Genomic DNA, 16,632 nt, shown 5'->3' with positions numbered 1-16,632 from the left:
ACAGATGGCATGAAGGCTACAGGCAGCTGTAGAAAACTTCAAAGGGGCTACATGTTTGAACATCTATATAGCAACGTGTCTGTGCTCATCCAAACAAAGGTGTGCTCTACACTTAAAATTAGCCTAATTTCAGCCATTGGTGTAGCTGCTGTAGCCCAAATCCCTAGCATACATGAGGAAAGCTGCGATTTGCACTGGTGGAACTCACTTTGGTTTCAAGCAGAGGTCAGCTCCACCAGTGCAAATTGCTGCTTTCCTTGTATGCACGGGTATTTGTGCTGGTGCAGCTACACTGAGGACTTAAATAGGAGCTAATTCCACATGTAGACAATGCTTAAGTTTCTTTTCCACACGGCAACCAAGATAGATGGGTTCCTCTGGTGAAGCAGCTATGAAGGCCACATATACCACTCTGCTCCTGCCATAAAACATTTCCTTTATTGGTTGGGCCAGCACAGACTCAGCATACATGACATTAAGGAGCTTCTGTTCCCATTATTATTGCAAACAGGGTTCAGGATTTGGCCCTAAGTTAGTTACTACACTAAACTGCAAACAATTTTCCATTATGGCTTTCCAGTGGCAAGAGATATTGTGACTCCCAAACTAACATATCTCAATTGGAGGAATTTTCCATAATCCAGGAGCCATTTGCATATACCTATGAGTACATAGATCAGCAGGAGTAGGTATTGTACCCAATTACATATTTGGTGCTTGCATTTTTATCTTTGGCTTAAATATGTGGCAACTCCGAAATTTAATTATTGTTTCTGGGAGACAGCAGATTTACATGGCATCTCTACTGAATGGTCTCTGAGGAAGGGGCCAATGAGACAGTATTTGAAAGTTTACACAACACACTCCCCACTTTGAAACCCACAACTGAGTGAAGTTACTTGTGGAGATGTTTTCATACTCACCTCACGGTCTGATCTCCGAGGGCATAAAGCGTCAACTTCATCAAAGAATATAACGCAAGGGGCTGAATTTCTGGCCCGCTGGAATACCTGACGTACAGCACGCTCACTTTCGCCAACATACTGAAATAAGCAAGACATAAAGCTCAATGAAACTATGTGAGACATCTACATTTTGCCTGACAACCCCAATTTAACCCATAATTTGAGGGTTGCCAGTTCACTCCATTTAAGTCTGCCACATCATTTTTTTTAATTGGGGACAAATTTACATCTGAACTGGTTATCTTTGTGATGTCTCACGGTCACACATGCTCACATTTGATAAGATGTTACAGGCAAGGATCTCCCTTTTTAAAAAAAAATGATATCTGCGGTGTTTTGACTAAGAATTAATAGTTAAATTCTTCACTAGAACCTTCATGGCTCTTCAGCTGGTCAGATCATTTTAGTTATCAAAGTCATCCACAGATTTGCTTCATCTGTAGTTCATATTGTAATTATACGAATACAGAAAGGAACAATTGAAATAGAAGTGAGAAGTTCACTCAAAAACAGTCATTATTTGCACACACACAAAAAAAAATGTTCAAATTCTGAATAGGAATGTTTCATTTTTCCAAACATGTTCATTTACCATTGTTACACTTTGCACTCATTTATCTTCAAAACTCTCAGAGTTCAGGAGTCAAAACAGTTTCCCTTAGCACTTAAGGAGACAGGGATCCCCACTATGGTGGATTTCTCTTTCCCTGCCAAAGGGCATCTCTTTCAGCAGACTTGAGGAAGCCTAGGACAATCAATCAAATCCACTGTTTCTAGTTCTACTTCACCCACTACCAATAAGCAGTTAAGTGCTACACTCCTCCAACTCTGCTTTGAAAAACTAAGACTGAAGCCATTGTGCTCAACACACTTCTCACTTTTAATCAACTGTAGCACATATTAAAATGTAATTACTGTAAGTGTTTCTAAGCCCAGTGCTCAGAAATATGAGAGACGGAAGCTTCAAACTAGTGTTAATCGTTGATCATAAAAAGCAATGACATTTAAGCAACATATCTTGAACATTAACAACTTTTCTGATGTTTAAACCTCTATTAAAAGTAGAATGGGAATGAGTTTTGGTAACATTTTCAAACTTGGTTGCCTAAAGTTAGTTTAGTAGTTAGTTTGCTTAGGTAAGTGGCCTGATTTGTAGATGTGCTGAGGACCCACAGCTCTCATTAAGAATGAAAATTTTGTCCTTAGTCCTACTTACATACTGGAAAAGATGCAAGTAACTTGCTACTTCACCAGGCCCCCCATGGCCTAATTTTCTTTACCATGAGAGGTCGTTTGAGCTGGGACAGATCTAAGCCACCCAAAATTCCTCTCTCCTCTTTCTAGAGCAGTGGTCACCAGCCGGTAGATCACGATCGACTGGGTGATCCTGGAGCCTCTAACAGTCGATCGTGATCTCCGGCCGCTAAAAGTCCAGCAGCGCAGCGGGTCTAAGGCAGGCTCCTGGGGTGGGGGTGGGGGAGTAGGGGTCTCCACGCACTGCTCCTGCCTGCAAGCACTGCCCCCGCAACTCCCATTGGCCGGGAACAGGGAACTGCGGCCAATGGGAGCTGCGAGGGCGATGCCCGCAGGGAGGGGCAGCGCTCAGAGCCATGTACCCTCCCCCCTCCTCCAGGGGCTTGCTGGCTGCTTCAAGGAGCGGTGTGGGGCCGGGGCAGGCAGGGAACCTGCTTTAGCCTCGCTGCACCGCCGACAGGAAGCCGTCTGAAGTAAGTGCCGCCCGGCAGGAGCCTGCACCCCTCCCGCATCCCAACCCTCAGGCCTGAGCCACCACCCCGAGCCCTTGTCTCAGCCCTGAGCCCCCTCCCAGAGCCAGCACCCCATGCCGCTTCCAACACCCCAAACTCCCTTCTGCACCCCAACCCCCTGTCCCAGCCTTGAGCTCCCTCCCGGAGCCAGCACCCCATACCTCTCCTGTACCCCAACACTCTGCTCCAGCCCAGAGCCCCCTCCTGCACCCAAACTCCCTCCCAGAGCTTGCAACCCACACCCCCTGCTGCACCCCAACCACCTGCCCCAGGCTCATCCCGGAGCTCCCTCCCATACTCCGAACCCCTCCACCCCAGCCCAGAGCCCGCACCCCAACCAGGTGAAAGTGAGTGAGGGTGGGGGGGTGAGAGAGTGAGCGGGGATGGAGTGAGCGGGGCAGGGTAGATCCTGGGTTGCACTTAAATTCAAAAAGTGATCTTGTGCGTAAAAAGGTTGGAGACCACTGCTCTAGAGAACAACCTGCCTGCCATAAGGGTATAAGAATGAGGAAGAGGTTATACAATGCAATTTTTGTTGTGCAAACTATCTTCTATGTAATGATTAGGATTTTCACTTGACCCAGGCTTTAGCCAAGAATTCAGTCAAAGGCAGAGGCCAAGGTGCCACGAACAAAAAAACTTACCATATTTAACAGTTCAGGACCTTTCACAGAGATGAAGTTCAGTCCAGACTCATTTGCTACAGCCTAACAAAAAGAAAAACAGATATATTCAGCTCCCACTCCTGAGCCTCAGGAGACTTTCTGAAGTCTCTGGGGAATCATCATAGTAAAAATAGAAATGGGATTCATTTTCTCTCCTTGACTGTTTGGGCAAGATTCCAGATGCTGACACTGAGCTGGGATATTATTTTTTATCCTGTCTGCTGAACTAGGAAGAACATCAAGGAAAACGAGATCTGCCAAGCGTTTGTCAAAATATACAAAGCTCTTTAGGAGATATACTATCCCTTTACCCACTCCCTAAAAAACAAACAAACAATTAGTTTTGGGTTGGTTGAAAACAGAAGGGTTTTTAAAAATTTTTTTTTGGAGAAATGAAAAAGAAAAAAAATCATTTTTGGGTCAATCAAAACATTTTGTTTCTGAGGTTTTAAACCTTTTTTAAAAATAAAATTGAAGTAAAATTCAAAAAGAAAAGTTATTTCAGCCTTTTCAGATCTTTTGGGGGGGCTGAAACACTAAGAAATTCAATACAAATTCACAAAATGTTTCAGTCAACTCCAATTTAAATTTTTTGGCAAAAAACCTGTCAGAAAAATTGTGCCCAGCTCTATTTTTAAGGCATTGGCTGCACAATTCTCATTGACTGATGAGAGCTACACAGAAATTTCACCCCATAAACAGCGCTCGATGTTCAAAGACAAACAACTGGTCTGAAAACTTTGGGTGTTGGAAAGGGAGAAAGGCCATAAGAAATGTAATGCTCCAGCAGGAACGCAAAAGCATTTGCAAGAGAAGGTATATGGTAAAGAAAAAAAGAGAGCACAGCCGACCAGGTCTGATCTCACCCTCCACAGTGAAAAATTCCAGTGATGGGCGTCTCATAAATGAACCATTTTCTTTCCGCTCTTTACTATTTTATTTTTATAATTTAATTCTTTGCCTTGTTTTTTTCCCCATTCAAGTTAAACTGTAATTATTTTACTAAGAAACTGAATAACTTCCAAAGAAAATCTTGTACTCCAACTCCTGACAAGGTAAGTGCAAGAGCTCAACTCCTATTATATGGCCTGGACCCAGTTATTTTCCGTTAGAAGCCAACTGGTCATTCTTACAAAAACATCTACTTCCTTTCTAGGACTCTCTAGTCTAATTTTGGTACTCTCCCGCCTCCCAGTAGTCATATGCAGGGTGTGAATGACCAAACTCCTACCTTTGCCAGTAGTGTTTTGCCACACCCAGGAGGCCCTGCAAGTAGAACACCAGCAGGAGCTGTCAGGCCAAGAGCTTTGAATTGCTCTGGATTCCGCACAGGTGCCTATAAAAAACCCAAACAGTTCTCAGTGACAGATATAGCTGGTCTGAATTTTCATCTAACTGCAAACTAGAGCTAAAGCAAAAGGTGCATGACTCTGCACCAAAATTGAACAAGCAAAAATATGGGCATATTTGCAGCTGAAAAATAGGTGAGTAGGTACTGGCTTGTGGAAGCAAATGACTATTTTGTGCATAATTTAGACATTGACTCAAACAGTTTTAATAAAGGCCTATTACTTAAGCCATACCCAGTTTATGTAAAGGCCTGTTGAGGAAGAGGAAATTGCAGTGAGAAATGCACGCACAATTATTTTACAAGTTATAAAATAAAGTTTAGCAAATTGTCAGAAAGAGTGAATGTGGGTCTAAGATTTAACAGTTCAAAGCCATAAAATAAATTTCCTCAGAAATGTTTCATCACTAACAAAGACCAATTAGATCAAACAGAGAAAGTTAGCTATATATGTTCATTCATAAAATTGTGAATATTTTACCAGCAGTAAACATCAGATACGACAAAGCAGAGTTTTGAGAACACTAGAAACAAGGCCTCACAGAATTGGCTATCAGGATCTTAATAAAGACATACAGAACCATGGACAATATTATGCACTAATACATTCTAGGTACATGTAGAGGGCCCCATGTACCGTGGCCATGGAACTGGCAGTAGAATCTATCCCTTGCAACAGAACTATGCTCTAGAACAGGGATCGACAACCTTTGGCACGTGGCCTGCCAGGGTAAGCACCCTGGCGGGCTGGGCCGGTTTGTTTACCTGCCGCATCCGCAGATTCGGCCGATCATGGCTCCCACTGGCCGCAGTTCGCCACTCCAGGCCAATGGGGGCCGGCGGGAAGCAGCGGCCAGCACACCCCTCGGCCTGCGCTGCTTCACGCAGCCCAAGTGGCCTGGAGCGGCGAACCGTGGCCAGTGGGAGCCGCGATCGGCCAAACCTGCAGACGTGGCAGGTAAACAAACCGGCCCGGTCCGCCAGGGTGCTTACCCTCACAGGCCTCGTGCCAAAGGTTGCCGATCCCTGTTCTAGAATGTAGGCTTTCCTTTAAAAGTAAAATATTTTCCTAGCCCATATCATGAAGATAAAATTTGAAAACGTTAAGAGAGTGTGTAAATCAATGCAATTATCCTCTTGAGTTTACAGCTATCTTAAAATGATAGCTTAGAGAGGTGCAATCTCCTTTATTCACCTCAATCAGGCGTTGTCACCTTTTTGTTTCATAGTTAAATGTCAACATCATTAACTATTTCACTGGGGGGCATGGATCAGCGTTCATGTCGCACTCCCTGTCAGTATCCAGCCCAAGTCAGGGAAGCTAATGATCCAACCAGCAGACCAAATTCGGTCATGAATCCTGGTCACATGCCACATGAGGCAAGTTGCACATATTCATAGCGGAAGTATCCAGCTGATGTGCTTATCCCACAGCACCAAACTGCCTCCCATACCTCCTAAGTACCAAATCCCCAGTTACCCCAACACAGCTGCCAAAACTTCCATGACACTTCAGATGCAGTTATCCATCACTTCAAAAATTCACAACACACCGAAAACTCAAAGCGTGGGGACAGTGTAAAATAAGTTAAATCTCAGAAAAAAACAGACCGTTTGACTGTATTATGATTCATTTTCATATTAGTTAGAAAGAAGTGAGGTTCTTACCCACGAAAGCTTATGCTCCCAATACTTCTGTTAGTCTTAAAAGGTGCCACAGGACCCTCTGTTACTTTTTACAGATTCAGACTAACACGGCTACCCCTCTGATATCTGAATGCTGTAATCTTAAATGAAAGTGCAGCAGAATTTACAGTTTGCTGCACCAGCGTGCTGCAGAATCCTGGGACCTTGCCATAGAATTTAGGACCAGTTTGCTGTGGTACACCTAAGACCTTGTGTATATGCCCAAAGAAAACATCATGTAAGTTTGACTCTGGCTAGATATCTTAGCCTGGCACTGCCTAACAGGACTTAAACAGCGTTCATGCCTACCAGTATTGCCATAGTGAGCTCCTCCCGAATGTCCTCCAGGGCTCCGACATCCGCCCATGTCACATCAGGGACAGTGACAAAGCCTTCTCTCTTGGCGGAGGGCTGCACCGAAGACAGTGCAACAATGAAATCATTCATTTCGATGCAGAGCTTCTGCAGCTGCTCCTCCAGCAGGGGATCTTGTTCCTTTAGCAACTCTAGCAGCCTCTGCAATTCATCCTGAGGGAGAAGGCAGTGGGAAGAAGAGACAATGGACAAGATTTTAAGAACAAATACCATTTTTCTCAGAGTTTCCTCTACAGCCAAAGCCTGTCAGAGTCCAATGTGGTAACATTCACGACACAGTGCGTGTGAATTTAACACTGGAGAAAGGTAACAGACTGACTACCTTGGAGACTTAGTTTAAATCCTATATCGGGGTAGGCAACCTATGGCACGCGTGCCGAAGGCAGCACGCGAGCTGATTTTCAGTGGCACTCACACTGCCCGGGTCCTGACCACCGGTCCAGGGGGCTCTGCATTTTAATTTAATTTTAAATGAAGCTTCTTAAACATTTTAAAAACCTTATTTACTTTACATACAACAATAGTTTAGTTATATATTATAGACTTATAGAAAGAGACCTTCTAAAAACGTTAAAATGTATTACTGGCACACAAAACCTTAAATTAGTGTGAATAAATGAAGACTCGGCACACCACTTATGAAAGATTGCCGACCCCTGTCCTATACACACACACACACATCCTCAAAACAAGGCCAACATGGGCAGTGGTAATGCAAACTTCCTCCCACACTGCTCCGGAGAGAGTTCTCTCCGTGCTGCACATGCAGTTCTTGATCTCTTCTGTTGGGACTGCCAACCAATCTGACTAAATTAACTAATTCTGTTTATTTAAAAAGGTCATTGCTCATAACAGAGAACAAATCATTGGTTCTGCGTAGCAGCACTGGGAATTTCAGCCATGCATTTACATTCAGTTGTATGTAGCCCTTAAAAGTCACTGCTCATTTATAACAAGCTTTCAGTACATTACTATGCATCACTGCATGTATTTTTAGGTTCTGTGGTTTAGTGGTTAATGCTGTGCAATTGCTATATGCAGTTTCCAGTCACCCTCTCGTTCTCCCAAGCTGACCAGATCTGTGTTTGATCTTCAGGCTCTGGGTACAGTGGTGGTGAATGACAGAGAGCATTTTGCATTGTTTAACACTGCCCCATCTGGCAAACTGCGATCCAGACAGACTCTGAAGGGACAGGATGAATACTATGCAGGTCTTCAGCTGGAACACATTTGGAGTTTAAAGCACTGACTATTAAAGTCAGCTCCTTACTGAGAGGCTTGTATCAGAGAATTCCTTGACCAAATAACTCCACCTTCCACCATTAACTCTACCTCTGGTCCTAATATGGCATGGTAATATTAAGGTGGGATGGTAGCTCCAGGATTTCCATTTCAATAGAGGTACAAAAGGTCTACAAAGTTCTGTCTTTTGCTTGCTTGATTTTCCCATAGCAGTTTGTGGAGGGGAAATGTCGGGTGAGGTTTACTTGACTGTTCCAAAAATGGCCATGTGATTAAAATTTTTCTAGTGTCCAACATTTCCTTTGGAACCTTTCCCGCCCCCCCATAAAACAACAACAACATCACTTTGAGGGGTGAAACTCAACAGGTGTGAATGCTTAGTTTTTGTAGATTGGATGAATTGCTGTAGAAAGGTTTTTTTGTGTTTATTTTTATAATAAGCATATGTTACTGTTGACTGTCTAATGTGGTCCTAGGATACTGTCATTAATATTGATCTTACACCAGTCCTTAACATACAGACGTCTATTATGAGTGTTTCCCAATGATCAGGAACCTCTTTGATCATGCTGACATGAGAGTTGCAGCTATTTGCCTTAAAAAAAAAAATTAAAAAAAATCACTCACTCCTAGTGTTCTGGAAACGTGTGAGGAGCATGAGTCATGATTACATTACCCTAATGCAGCTGACCTCTACTTAAATTAAAACTATTTTCCTGGACAATACTTCTATAAGTAGAATCCGAGTATGCATGTGGAGTTTAGAGTACTCTGAAATATCAGCTCTTAAACCAGAAGCAGTCCTTGCAGAATGCAGGCAGAGAACAACTAATGTGCACAACACATTTTCAGGAAGCTTCCAAGGGCAGTACTTAAATTCACAGCAGATGGGTGCTGCTCACATTCAATGGCCACACTGTTTCATCTTGAGACATCCAAATATTCTGACATCAAGCTGCCTGCAAACACTCTGGCTTGCAACAGAGCCCCAGTCCTGCTACTCATGCACAAATGACTTTTTGTGCACAATATGGCATAATTTTCAGCATTATGCCATATTGTAGACCCAACTTTTACCTTTTTAAAATGTTGCTTCCCCAAAATAGGCAATGGTGCCATACAGTAGAGGAGATCAAACACCAGTGAGTGATATCAGCTTAGGAGAACCAGACCCATAGTTTTAGCCCCCAGGTGCATGCAAAAAAGTTATAAGAACCATAAAGTTTTGGTGTCATAATACCCATACAGTTTGTACTGTCAATTAGGAAAAGTACTTTATGAACCAGATGGATGAAGAATGCTACATAACCATAAAAATTACATTAATTAGAAATGAGTATTGCTGTGGTCAGAAATGTTTAGTGAGACTGAATGGGTTAGTCTTTAAGGAATTGTGAAATGAGTGTAACAATGGATTAATACCTTAGCAGGAAGCTCTGAATGTTTAGTATCCTGTTCCACCAGTGCTTCTGTTCCAGTCTTCAAGTTTTGCTCAGTCGTTGCTTCTCCAGCCTGCACACCTTTCCATTTCTGCTCCTCCAACTTTATCAGGACCCTGTTTACTGTACACATAGCTGCTTCACGACAAAGTGCCATCAAATCAGCACCTACGTAGCCTGGAGTCATATGGGCTAAATAATGAAAATCAAAAGATTCAGGGAGCCTAAGTTTTCGACATAAAGTCTGTAGAATTCTGTGTAAGAGAAAAAAATAGAAGTTGCAACAATTTCCCCTCCGATATGAAAGCAAACATCACTGTTCAGAGATTTCACTGTTCAGTTCACTTGGGCAGATCCTAATGGCACAAGAGCCAAATAATTCACACTTAACTGGAGAGTCACTTATTGCTGAGAGCCACAAAATTAATCTATGTTTTCTCCTGACACTCACACTAAAAGAAACCTACAGTATCAGCCAGGTGACGCTCATTTAAAGGTTAAGAGTTTTGCTGAACATATATTATAATCAACTACAGGTTTTGTTAGTTTTTTGTTTTTTTTTTAAATCAAACAAACCAACATTGGATTTAAACTGTCAGATGATGTCCCAAGTGGGTTCCACCAAAACTCAAATGGGTTATCACCCATTCAAGTGATTACTTGGTTCGCATTCCTGCATATGACAACATCTGTTTACATTTTACCTGCTCAATTCTTTACAAGAACCCAGTTTTTCTTTGCAGAACATGAGCAGGCAGGTCTAGTTTAAGGTCCAGCCTTAAAAAGGCACAATTTAAGTATGGAGCAGGTTGAAACACTTCTATATAGCTAATGAGGATAAAAGTGTTCAAGAGAAAAGACACAGCAGATAGAGGAACAGAGCAATAGTAAGGAATTTCTAGAATGTTGCTCTGGCTGATGCTGGTAAATTCTACCAAGCGATACAATTTACTCGCTAATCCAAGATTATTCCACTTAAATCATGTCATCAATTATGTTATTCCTTTTACATTAAAATATTTTTTATTAGAACATGGATACTTTTCGTCTCTTCTAGAGCATTCTCCATGTCAGAGCTTAAAGGATTTCCTCCCCAGGGCCCAACAAGCCTTCCACCTGAGGACTGCGAAGGATGCTCATAAGACAAATAAAGATGCAAACCTTACAGAGCCACATTATCTTCCAGCAATACAGAAATCTAGGAGAGGGGAGCTAACCTAGTTTTTACAAACAGCGAAGTATTATTTCAGTAGGGAAATATTAAAAGGCATCACAAACCAGAGAAATGAAATCCACCACTTAAATGTCCTTTTCAATTTAAAAAATACCTACCATTTGATCTGGACATCATTTATCCAAGCTGCTAGCACTGTGCTAAAGCTTTGAATGGAACAATTTATTAAATGACTATTACCTTTAAAAGTTCAGTATGTTTTTCTTTACCCACCTAACAGACAAAATTAACAGTATCTTTAGTTTGGATTTTTTTTAGTAGCATCAACTTATTTTCTTCCAATTTTTTGGCTCATTTGACAACAAGTGGGGGAAGTGACTCAAGGTACAGAGGTAGCAGTGACTGGCTCAGCCTGTGATCTAAGCACTATCATTCCTTCATTTAAGATAATAAAAGCATATTCCTTGACAGTAAAGGTTACATTTTTTATAAGTGTATGATTAGAAGTGGGCATGAAACCTGCCTAATATGTGCATGCAAATCGAGTTCAGATTTACATAAAGATGTGTATGAGCAAACAAAACCTGCATGCACAACTGATGTGTACACATCTTCCAATAACTGAGCCTAAATGAACAGCACTAGCCACTTAGAGGGAATGTTTCAACTGTTTACTATCTGATGGATTCACTGTATGTTAAATGAAACCTTAACAACACCTGTAACTTTTTCCTTTATTCTGTTACCCTGTTGTCATACTCCTATACATAAGATTGATTTTTTCCATTCTTTCAAAAAATGCAGCAATATTGGTAGTTCCTGTGGGCCCACATCTGCAGGAACTGCAGAAAACAACAACAATATGGAGGAATGCTGTTAGACTCCCAGCTTCAACTGTTCAAAACAATGATCAAGATTTTCTTGTCCAAGCAATCGCTCTCACATGTGAGGAACTCACATTCACCATTCCTGCTCCTTGAAATGGCACAAGTTGTGAAATATCAAAATGTTGATATAACAAACTATATAATATCTACCATTTTTTAAGAACATGGTGCATACCGCTGTGTGTTTATTTAGGATGGGTTATTTGCCATAGAGTCAAAAGGGATTGTAAAAGGAAAAGGTAAAATAAATGGCCTAGATAAGAAGCATCCCAAATACCTAAACACAATAGCCAGATTTATAGTAGCGAAGATGCAACTCCTCTGCCACAGCCCTGGTAACATAGCTGCTTTGCCACAGCTAAGAAGAGAGATCAAAATGAACATAAACCATTACAGGACCTCACACTTAGAAAAGTGTTGGTTGAGTGGCCAGAGACTGTGGAGAGGGTCAGCAAAAGCTGACAGACTGACAAGGGGACACAGAAAGAGCACACTGCAAGTTTATTTTTCCTAACGAGAGATGAGGATTAGCTCAGCTCACTCTTTCCTTACCAGCATTTGTAAGCAAGACACAAGGGCAGGCTTTTCATTGTTTTTACTCTTTTCTCTACTGGCTTTGTACCCTTGGGGAATTAATAAATAATCTTTGTTTTGAATACACTGTTTTTGAATTGTTTTAATCAATTCACTGGTCACAAGTCCCCAGAACGAAAGGGTTTATAGGTGCCAAATGCAGTTGGGCCTATTGCAGTAACATGGTTAGGAAACAGGGCAGCTGCAGCCCAGAGATCCACTCTAAGTATAGTTGAACCACGTGGTTCCACTCAGAGTTAGGTGCAAGAAGTCAAGCCTGTCACCTCTGGGGTCTACTCAAGAGGTACTAAAAAGAATCTAAGGTGTAGTTGTGCCCTGTAGCCATGACAGGTGAATAAGGAGATTCAAGGACAAAATACTGAACAACAAAATACATATTGCCAACTCCAGGGTATATTCTCTTCTTAAAGTTGCCCAGAACACTTGTTAATGCAATGTTAAGAGGAGATTTATACATGCATCCACACGGAACAGCCATGGATTGGACAGATAGCATAGAGATATACACACTGTTACCCCTTCTCCACTTACCCTTGCAGGCTGATTGGGTGCATGTGGTTATGCGTGCTACACATTTGTCCTTAACTGTCCACTAATTTGCAACAGTTTTACTAATCAGAAGCCTTGGCCTACTAAGATATACCTCTCTCTAGCTGCTTCATCTGGAATCCCTAGACAAATTTCTCGATCAAATCTTCCAGCGCGCCTCAATGCTGGGTCCAACGAGTCTGGTCTGTTAGTAGCTCCAATGACTAGGACCTGAGCAGTGGCAGCCAGATTATTCAGGTCTGAGGATGGAAGGCAATAAACAAGTACTCAAAAAAGAGCTATATCTTCCTATTGGAACATCACTGTTAATGCTACTCTTCTTAAACACATGCTGCAAGAACATATTTATTCTTGATCATAGTTGGGAAACCATTTACTGAAGCTGCTTCTCTTTTAACCATGAAAATTTCTAGGCACTTATCTTTATTTCCACTAGCAACATAGTTTGGTCTTTATACAATCTTAGGCATTTGAAACAACATTTACATAGCACTTTTCCAACATATATGTTTACATAGCACTGAAAGGGTTTCAAGGGTGCTGTATAAACTGATCTGTAAATGACAACATTCAGGAATATTTTCTCTTCACACTCAAAAGAAGCCAAATTTAGGATGAAATGCAGCAAGTGTTAATGGTGCATAATGACACTGCAACACAGGACAGGAAGTTAATACCACGATATCCAGAAAAAGTGAAGAGTGCCACACTGGATCGCGAGGGAAAATCTAATAAGGCAGAAATAAGTTATATGGAAAGGATTTTAACCAGGGAATTGGTCTTAATATCCCCTGCTTCTGCAAAAATACTTTGGGATCTTCAACTACCACAACTATTCAGAGCTCAATTTAAGTCTAATTTTAAACAAGTTAAAATAAAACCAAAATTGGACTTCAAAAGAGGAGGGAGGTTAATTTAAAAAATAAAGTATGTTAATTTCATTGCTGAAACTGACCATCCATACAGGTTAGAAGCTGGGCGACAATTCTCCGCTCCATGTCTTTCGAAGCAACTTCTCTTTTTGGGGTGATTGCATCAATCTCGTCTATGAAAAGGATGCATGGTGCATTGGACTAGGAACAAGAAGACCACATAATCACTCTCGATACACATAGCATATAAGAAGTAATAATTTAAGAAAAGTGATTCTCCCATTTCAAAGCTTAAAAGATATATTACGGCAAGTGCTGTCAGGTCCTCTGAACAACCACCCAGTCTCAAACCCCAGCACCCCCGCCCCCAAACACTGCTCTCTTCATTCTCTTAGAGAAGCCAAGTACACTATGGAACCGTGCATAGGGCTGAGATCATCAGGAAACTAAAGCATGAGATTTCTTAAAAATATATTTTATGTTGCTTTGTGTCTTCTACAGATACTGCATTGTCTTGATTTTTGCTGATTTGAAAATATTTAAGCCCAAAACAGAAGTTGAGGCATTTACATTTTTGTTTGGCAAGAAGTCACTAATGCTGTAGAATCTGGAGACCTAATACCATGCAACCATACAATTGACAAGGGGCAGGCATGGGCAATAATGGAAACTATTTGCCAAATCAGATTACTAGAAGAGTCAGATCATGTTCAAGGAGCTAAAGCAAGGAGTGCATAAATCATTATAGATTTCCATAACATTTCATTTAATGAACTCCATATTCATAAAAGGACAAAGCTAATAAAAAGTAGCACTTACCTGGCACTTTGATTCACCAGTTTATTTAAACATTAACTAATCCTTAAAAAAAGTATGCTACAGGCAAACACAGAGAAGCTTCTCCATTCAGATCTGCCAACGCCTGGATCTAGAAAGGCAGAGTTTAAAAGCACACCCCCAAAGCTGTCAAGCCAGTGCAGCATGTGCGCCACCTAGCTGCTCGAGCATTATTTCTCTGAGTTTAGCAGCACGTTTGCTACAGAAAGAACATAATTTTGCTATGCAGGGATTATAGTACCAGACATATGGCACATGCTAGAATAAAAAAGTTTTTTGTTCATGAGACCCAAGAGTCACTGAAAAAGCAATTTAAGATAACAAATGTAAGTGGCTAAGATAAAAAAAAGATTTTTTTTTTAATTGAAACATGCTTCATGCAATAAATTCCACTGAAAAAGTTAATTTTGATGCCAGACCATTTTAAATGCAAAGAATTTTTTTTTTTTTTTTTTTTTATATTCCCCACATTATCCATTTCATACCATGATTTTGGTTCTCGTTTCCTTATTGTTTGTAATAATGGCTTTTTAAATTCAAAAAAACAGCTCAGGTTCATATTGGGACAGAAACTACCAGGACTCCACAATCCTTGCTTCCTCTGAATCCCATGAAGAAGACTGGTAAATATGTTGAGAGGCCTCAAAATAGTGGTGATGGTGGGGAATGGAAATGGAAAAGCAAGCATTGTCAAAAGGCAGATATGGAGGACTCTCTAGGGAATTATACAGAGATTTACCCAAAAGTGATTTTTAATAAGTAGCGTACCCTCAACCCCTTCTGCTTTTCTTTGCTTCTCATGAAGAACTAGACTTAGACCAAAATACTCTCACATCAGGGTTTGGTCATCACCAACCTGGGCTGGATTTCAGCCAGTAACCCAGTGGTGTTCTTGTGTATTTAAGACTGTGCAGATATGGGAAAATGTAATTCTAACATTTTTTTCTTGGATTCCTAGATCTTTGCCTGCAATTTCTTATTTCATACTAATATCACTAATGTATCCAAATTCACAGACTTAATGAAGAGGTCAACTTCTTAAGTAACACAAAGTAGTAATTACTCCAGTATATACAAAAGCCAAGTATTTTATGTAGTGAATTGCCTAACAGAGTGACGATACATTAATAATTGTATTATAATTTATATTTACATTAAAGGCTCTTTGGGGCAGGGATTGTCTTTTTGTTCTGGGTTTGTACAGCACCTAGTACAATGGGGTCCCAGTCCATGACTGAGGATCCTAGGCTCTACAGTAATACAAATAATTCAATCTTAATTTCAAATTGCAGCAGCAGAAAGGGACCATGAAAAGGTTTTATGAAGAGAAAGGATCAAGCAATTTATTAGCTCAGCTCCCTGGCCTCACCACAGCTTGTTCAAACAACTCTCTCAGCTTCTGTTCAGACTCCCCAGAGACTCCCGATACAATTTCAGTAGCAGCTACTTTGAGCATCAGCAGTTCAAGTTCCTAGAATAAATGTAAAGAACATGGTTATGAAATCTCTAAACTTCAAAAACATTTCCTCCTAGCAGGATTTTCTTTGACTAAGTCCCCTAGAACCAGTATTTATATAATTTATGTTATCATAATACTTTACATTTTTAAGGAGCCTTTCAAGAGAAGTTTTTAAAGTGCTTTAGAAACCACATGCAACACCCCTACATCTAAGTGATCGGAGGCACTTAACCAAATGAACAGAGCTGGGAACAGAATCCAGGTCTCCTGGCTCCCACTTTAACAGCTTAATAGCATTGCCACTGATTACAAAACACTTAGTCTATACACTGATGTCTGATCTATGAGGAATACTGATTTCAGTGACAAACTAACAGAGGGCTTGTCAACATGAACATTTAGTTCATGGTAAACTTGAGAGTAATCTACCCCACACTAGCATGCTGAGCACTAAATGTCCATGTGCAACCTAACAGTTCCTTAGTGTGTTTTGAAATGGGAGTACATCAAAGTACACAAAGGAACTGTTAGTGTGCATCAGCAGGGTCCACACCAACACATAGTGCACGACAGATAAGCATGTGGTAGATTTACAAGTTTCCATTTTGAAAAAAAAAAGCTGTGTTCCAACAGTTCATAATTTATGTATAATTTCCAAACTATATAACCTACGGCCATTTAAGTGAATACAGCAATAAAAAACAAAAAAGAGATACTGTATTGACAAGCCTGGCAATACAAGTCCTCCATTTATCCCCAGAACAGGCACAAAGA

General features: G+C 40.9%; 1 protein-coding gene across 1 annotated transcript in view; it reads right to left on the bottom strand.

Annotated features, from left to right (window-relative positions):
• NVL (nuclear VCP like) overlaps positions 1–16,632 on the bottom strand; it is a 65,931-nt gene that overhangs the window by 37,527 nt on the left and 11,772 nt on the right. The window contains exons 10-17 of the mRNA XM_026658185.2: positions 15,769–15,870; positions 13,646–13,763; positions 12,785–12,929; positions 9,470–9,740; positions 6,740–6,958; positions 4,628–4,732; positions 3,376–3,438; positions 924–1,043 (exon numbers count right to left, since the gene is read on the bottom strand). Of these exons, the coding sequence (XP_026513970.1) occupies positions 924–1,043; positions 3,376–3,438; positions 4,628–4,732; positions 6,740–6,958; positions 9,470–9,740; positions 12,785–12,929; positions 13,646–13,763; positions 15,769–15,870 (1,143 nt within the window). The remainder of the gene's footprint in view (positions 1–923; positions 1,044–3,375; positions 3,439–4,627; positions 4,733–6,739; positions 6,959–9,469; positions 9,741–12,784; positions 12,930–13,645; positions 13,764–15,768; positions 15,871–16,632) is intronic.

Source organism: Terrapene carolina, unplaced genomic scaffold, assembly GCF_002925995.2.
Source record: "Terrapene carolina triunguis isolate 2854851 unplaced genomic scaffold, T_m_triunguis-2.0 Scaffold406, whole genome shotgun sequence".
Lineage (NCBI taxonomy): Eukaryota > Metazoa > Chordata > Testudines > Emydidae > Terrapene > Terrapene triunguis.
This window is presented reverse-complemented; position numbering and strand designations above follow the sequence as displayed.